At 36.6% G+C, this 6782-nt stretch overlaps 1 protein-coding gene across 1 annotated transcript; it reads left to right on the top strand.

Moving 5' to 3' along the window:
* The first annotated feature begins 501 nt into the window (after positions 1-501).
* cox7a2b (cytochrome c oxidase subunit 7A2b) lies at positions 502-4880 on the top strand. Its single transcript, XM_084953899.1, has 4 exons — positions 502-634; positions 923-1012; positions 4168-4252; positions 4618-4880. The coding sequence occupies exons 1-4, from the start codon at positions 611-613 to the stop codon at positions 4671-4673; spliced, it is 255 nt and encodes an 84-aa protein (XP_084810025.1). The 5' UTR covers positions 502-610; the 3' UTR covers positions 4674-4880.
* The last annotated feature ends 1902 nt before the right edge of the window (positions 4881-6782 follow it).

Raw genomic sequence — 6782 nt, 5'->3', positions numbered from 1 at the left:
TGGTAGGATTTCTGGATGTCAGCCACCTCCTGTACCACCGGCAGATAGAGGAGGTGGCTGACATCCAGAAATCCTACCAGTGGCTGGACAAAGCTGGACTGAAAGACAGCACAGAGGCACTAATCATGGCAGCACAAGAACAATATATATATATATATATATATATATATATATATATATAACATATATATATATATATAAACATATATATATATAAACATATATATATATATATATATATAAACATATATATATATATAAACATATATATATATATATATATATATATATATATATATATATATATATATATATATATATATATATATATATAAACATATATATATATAAACATATATATATATATATAAACATATATATTATATAATATGTATCATATATTTATTAATATATGAACCAATTCAGTCTAAATTCTATAATTTCGTTTGATTAAATCTGCTCTCATGCTTGACTGTGGGTACCTGACGCTCATGTAGGGGGCAGCAGCGCGCAGCAGGAGCACAGTTAATGATAGCGAAGAAGAATTCAGTGGAAACGGAAGTAAAGGTTTCCTGTGCCCTTGTGACAGACAGCGGACTGTAGACGGACGATGAGCATGTACAGACAATTTTATGTAAGTATATTTTCTATTTAGAAGTTTCTCTTGGGTGTTGTTTTTTTTAACTAGTGAACTGGATAAATGCGATGGATGAGCCACCGGGGTAAAAACAGTTGGCTATATTTAGCTTAGAACGGTTAGCAGGGGTCAACACCGGGAAGAGTTAGCATTAGCTTTGCAGAGGAGTTGTATTTAGCGGTGTTGTCCGGCCTCTCGGTGTTTGTTTTCGGTGTATTCAAGACTGGGTTCTTATATTTTCATTAAATGAGCGTTTCTCCGTGTCCTTGTGCTGCTGTTTTCCAGGCGCTTCAGCAGGTGGCGCGGCGGAGCATCTCCAGCTCCGTCCGGCGGCAGGTTGAGAACAAAGTCCCCCAGAAACAGAAGGTGTTCCAGGTAAAGGTCACACAGACAGACCGCTGCACTTCCAACTGTTCCATAAAACCCTGTGTCATCATCGAAGGCCTCCTTTGTGTCTCTGTTGTCGGCCTTAAATTCAGAATCCGACCGTTTCCTACTCCTGTATACCTATAATATTAATTATTATTTGATCTGAGCCTCTGTCCTGTGATCCAAACCTCATATCTTGGTATTGGGAGTGCGCTGGGAAATTTTAAAGGATACAGGAGCATTGAAAACATCCTAATATGTCAAAAAATTAATTCCTGTGTGTGTCTGTCTCTATGTAATAAGCTGAATTAATGATGATGGAAGTGTTAATGTGTTCATTCTGTGTGATTAGTTCAAGGGATCCACACTGAATAATATAAGTTGGAGGTCCTTTAAGTTTTTAATGTAATTTTTTGGTGGCTATCCAAGGTCACTACGGTGTCACATCTGTTCATATTTGTAGATATTTATCACAGTTAAGCATATTTTCTTCACCTTGCTGACAACAGATCTGCTCTGTTCATTTTAAATTTAGCAACCAAAGGAAGGAGTCAGAGGACACCAAAGCCCCTCAACAATCACCCACCTAACTTGTGTCATTGACTTAAAACAACAAAAACCCAAAGTTCTGTTATCTCCCTTCAGTAGGTGTTTATTTTAAAGGAAATATGTTCTCATGGACTCTTGTTTTAGTGTGTACTCAGTTATCTGAACGTCAACCTTCAGGCGCTCCTAACGTGATCTGGGATCAATCATTTTTAAAGCTTGGGGAAGCTAAGGTCCCCTCAGAGCTGCAGTCAATTATCTGGATCTTTTATTTTTGTTTTAACTTTGCATTCAGACCATGAAAACATGATTTGGACAGTATAACTGTTTCTTTTTAACCAATTTTGTATATTCTGTATATCAGATTTGCTTTAGAGCCTGAAGAATAAATAAATAAAACAAAAACCTTTAATATCTAAGTTTTCAGTCATGGTCTGAATTTAAGTTTAAATGGGCTCTTAAAAAAATAGCAATGACTTGATCCAGTGTTAAATGCAAGCTTGAATGGTGACCTCTGCTGGCCAAAATCTGGAGCTGCAATTGAATCAAGTTGAGACCTCTTAAGATGAGATTCTATAGCTTTTTTTTTCTTAAAAAAAATGAGCTAAACATACCACTTTAAAAACCTGTGACACCTCTCAGTGCTTACAAATCCTTAAGATGTTCTTAAAACGTCTTAATTTGGCTTAAATTAAAAAGTATTTAATATGAAGGCAATGCCTTTAATTACTTGTGGTTTGCTAATTTTTATTAGATTTGTTTTATATAAATATCATAAATATAAATGCCATAAATAAGGAGTAAGTTTAACTTTAAACATTGTCGTAGAGTAAATTCTGCATGCCCAGTCAGCCTGCAGCAATGTTTTAAAGAAAGAACAAGCAGTTTTACTATAAACTAAAAGTTTTCCTTTCAGCTTATTTATTCTTTAGCTATAAAATGGGACAGTGGAGGAAACCCTGAAGAAGTAGATGAGAAGAACGGGGAAAAATGCAGTTGCTGGAAATGTTTATGTCAGAACTGTTTTTAGTTGGTTGGTTTTGCTTTCACTTTTGGATGGTGTCCTTAAACTCAGTAAATACTTCAGTTTGAGCTTCAGAAATCCTAAGTGAATAAAATGTTCGTTTAAGATTTGTGTAATTGCAAAAAACGTAGACGATTCTTGAAATTTTCTTAAATTTTTATTTTTTTTTAAATTGCAGAGATCAGACATTAAAACAGTATTTGTAGTCTCTGAGCAGTGTGGAGACGAGCGTCCATCCGAGTTTCTTGGTTTTCTTTGTGTTTAATTTTGAAAGAGTTAGATTTTGGTGTCCGGTCTGTCTACATAAAGATGGATTATTATTTATGTTCCTCTTGCAGTTTTGTGGTCAATGGTGCTTTTTTTTTTTTTTTTTTTTCTTTAGCAGCGGGTCTTCTAATGAGGACACCTCAGTCAGTTTAGCTCCACAGATAAGTCTCCGAACTGAGTGGAGTACTAATTCTGCATGTTTAACCTGCAGTAAATCAGCTGCTAACAGAAGCACTAGCTGGGCTTCAGTAGTTTTTTAGCTTTCAGGAAAAGGACGAGCTGGTGCTGAAGCAGATCATCGGTGTGAAAATGAAGAACATGTAGATGATTTGAACAGCTTCCAGTGTGTGCTGCAGACTAAACAAACTAGTTTTCCAGCTGGTTTGTTCTCCTGCACTGCTGTTGGCCGCTCCAGTCTGCTACTTATGTGTTGTATGATTAAACAGCTGCAAACATAATTGCATACTTTAATACAAGAGGACAAAATTAGACCTGAACTTTCAAAAGGTCCGTTTTCAATCTGTGACTCAGACCAGTGATAAAAATGAATATCCTAAACGTCCTCCTGTGTCTTAAGAATATATTTTTATCGCAGCACTTTTCGGATAGTAGATATATTTAATATTTTTTTAACACATCTTAAAGATTTACTGTGAAGAAAGTGGATCTATTTTTAAATGTTAACTTTGATCTGAGTAACAGATTTTTATTTTTATTTTTTTAAGCGTCAGAGGTAATTTTGTTGGCTTCATAACTTTTTTTTAAAAGATTATTTTTGCTTTGTGGATTTATTTATTGACACAAGGTTAAAAAAAGCGAGGGCTTTATTCCACCTTTTTTCTTGATAAATTCATATTTTCTTGGAAAAAGTATTCTTCTGTTATTTTTGGTTATTTTACAACAAAAATTGTTTGTTTTTTTTCTAAAACATTTTTACATGAAATGCAGATTTCTAACTTACCCAGTTTCCTGATGGACATGAACATTATGGTCATGTTACGTCACTTTGGTATGGTGATTTAGAAGTGGGGAAAAAGATCAGTCAAATCCCCAAAATGTGTAAAACAAAAGTCTTTGTGCCATGTTGGAATAGAAGCAGATATCACTTTTATAGAATAAAACACCCTTATTGTGAAAATTTTTATTTATTTATATATAGAGATGTTGAAAAGTTGTTCTTTTGTTTTTGATGCTCACTCATCAGCAGGCTTTCATGCAAACTGCTGCTGCTCTTCACTGTGTTTAATCTTTGTCGGTGTCTGGATGAGTTCTGGTTAAAGCAGGGCTTACAAACCTGATTGTTCCCCTCCATCTTCTGTTGCAGGAGGATAACGGTATGCCAGTTCATTTAAAGGGAGGCAGTGCCGATGCCCTGCTCTACAGGACAACGATGGCACTCACCGTCCTGGGTAAGTACACCTGTCTTTGTAACTGCTTTAAACTCTGAGCTACTTTATGAACCTCATGAGCTGCTGTAGTTTTTATTTAAATTGAAAAATCCAGACTGATAATTTAAACTCAGGTGGTACACAAGTTTTGTACCATGGTAGTTGATATTTGATACCTTTCAGATAAACAAATAGAAACAATCTTGCTGGGATTAAGTAATGGTAACTCCTACTGCTATTAACAAATGGTGTTCTTTCCACAGACCACAGAACATGAAGTAGTACATATGAGGATACAGATCCATTGGGAAATAATGGGACACTGTATCCTTAGTGAAGCACTTTGAAATCCATTTTAATCTTCGTCTTTTTGCTCTTCCTTCCAGGTGTTGGATATGTGCTGTTTGAGCTGGTGAAGGCATCCTTCCCTCAGAAGAAATAACTTCTCTGCTTCAGCTGTTTACTTCCACTTTCCAAAAACCGGCCAGCTGTTCTATATTGTGTAAGAAGATGAAAATACTCCGTCTGTGCCGGACCGCGTTTCATGTCGTGGTGCGATTCTATTTTGGTGTTCATTGGATCACTATTTATTTCTCGTAGTCTCTGGTGCCCTGAGGATCAATAAAGAAATGCCTCTCATGACCAAAAACCTTCTCGTGCCTCTTCCTTTTTAGTTTTCTGATGGTGGTAAACTGTGAAAAGCTGCTGAAGTAATGGAATTAAACTTTAAACTATTAGTAAAGCAACATGAGGCTCTGCAAGCGTAAACCTTTTTCCTCCAGTGTGAGGATTTCCCATCGTTAGTCTCAGTTTTATAGAGTTTTAAACTTGCACAAGTAATTAAATCTCACTCTGTCACAATTTTGGCTTCTCACAGTTAATAAACATTATATAAAGCCTTCAGCCTCTAGCCTTTGTTTGCTATTTTGTAAAGCGTGCACTAGAGGGTACATTGGACAGTAAATTTATAATGTGTACGACAAGTAATCCATTTTTGTGTTTTTCATATGAAGGAAAAAAAAATCCTAAATATTCTAAAACCATTCTTGGTCACCGCTACCACTTCTCCATAAATCCTGCCAAAAAACAAGCAATTTTTGTTGGCAGAGGTAATGAATGTGTGCGCCTGTACTATCTTTATGAGGGCCACATTTTAGTGGCCGGCTCTGTTAAAGAGCAACATTTAAATTTCACAGAGAGTGAAAATGTTTCTGCAGTGTGTTAAAGATGCCTTAAAGTAGCTCTGGCGAGGAAGTCTGTCCCTGTGTGTGATTCCTGCAAGTACGGGAACTTCTGCCAGGTTCAGCGCGTCATCTGAGTCTGATGGGAATCACAACACGAATCTTTTTCATAGGAAAAAAGTCTAAGTGTAAACAGCTCTATGACACACCATAGAAATGGGAAATAGGTACTTTTTCATGACTAAATACATGTTTGGTCAACATACTCACAAATGACTCATATACAGCCTGTTCTCCAAGAGCCTTTGCAAGACTAACCTCACCTGTTGACTGATTCCCTCCAACTTATGGGAAATATTAAGAATGTAATTGGTGAAAAAGATGAAATTGTTAAGAAAATCATCCACTTGGCTTATGTGGAGTGGGTGATAGACCTTATGGAGATCCAGTTTGGAAAAATGTTGTAGTTTCAAAATTTGGAACTGACTAGTTGTGTTAGATATATTTCCACAGTAATCTATAAAATGCCGTAGTGTATTATTCATTTTTGCCACAAGGAAAAAAACAGCACCAAGAGGAAAGGAAGATGGATGTATAACACCATTATACCATAAAAATTGTTGAAAATTGGTTCAGGTCTCTTATGTAAATTACACATTCTTGACCCTTTTCAGTCTGGGCTTCAAAAGCAGCACTCTACAGAGACCGCTCTCTTAAAAGTCTATAATGATCTGTTAATGGCATCTGATGCAGGGAATTATTCTGTGATCATTTTGCTTGATCTTAGCGCTGCCTTTGACACCTTCGACCGCAAAATCCTACTTAACAGGCTCAAGGTTTTGGCTGGTGTATCTGGCTCTGCCCTAGACTGGTTTTCTTCCTATTTATCAGACAGGACCTTTTCTGTTAGGACTGACAGGTTCACCTCTGATATTGCTGCCCTGACCTGTGGGGTCCCACAGGATTCAGTTTTTGGTCCATTATTATTTTCTTTTTATATGCTTCCTTTAGCTGGTGTCATTCAGTCTTTCAGCGACCTGTCTTATCATTTTTATGCTGATGACATTCAGCTCCATATGTCCTTTAAGCCTCATCAGCTGGATAGGCTGTCCACCCTAGTTCAGTGCTTAACCGAGGTTTCTGATTGGCTTTCAAGCAACTACCTTGTTCTAAATACTAACAAGACCGAGACCATGATCATAGCTCCTCCTGAGCTACATTAGTCAGGTTCTTGCCTCTTTCTGTCCATCTGTCAAGTCAAATATTCGAAATCTTGGAGTAATATTTGACTCTTCTCTGGGCCTTGACTCTCATGTAAAATCTTTGTCTCGTTCCTGTTTCTATCATTTAAGAAACATCTCTAAACTGCG

This window comes from Perissodus microlepis, chromosome 15 (genome assembly GCF_051167445.1).
Source record: "Perissodus microlepis isolate ML-2025 ecotype Zambia chromosome 15, ASM5116744v1, whole genome shotgun sequence".
Classification (NCBI taxonomy): domain Eukaryota; kingdom Metazoa; phylum Chordata; class Actinopteri; order Cichliformes; family Cichlidae; genus Perissodus; species Perissodus microlepis.
Note: the sequence above shows the minus strand (reverse complement) of the source record. Positions and strands in the feature narration are given on the sequence as shown.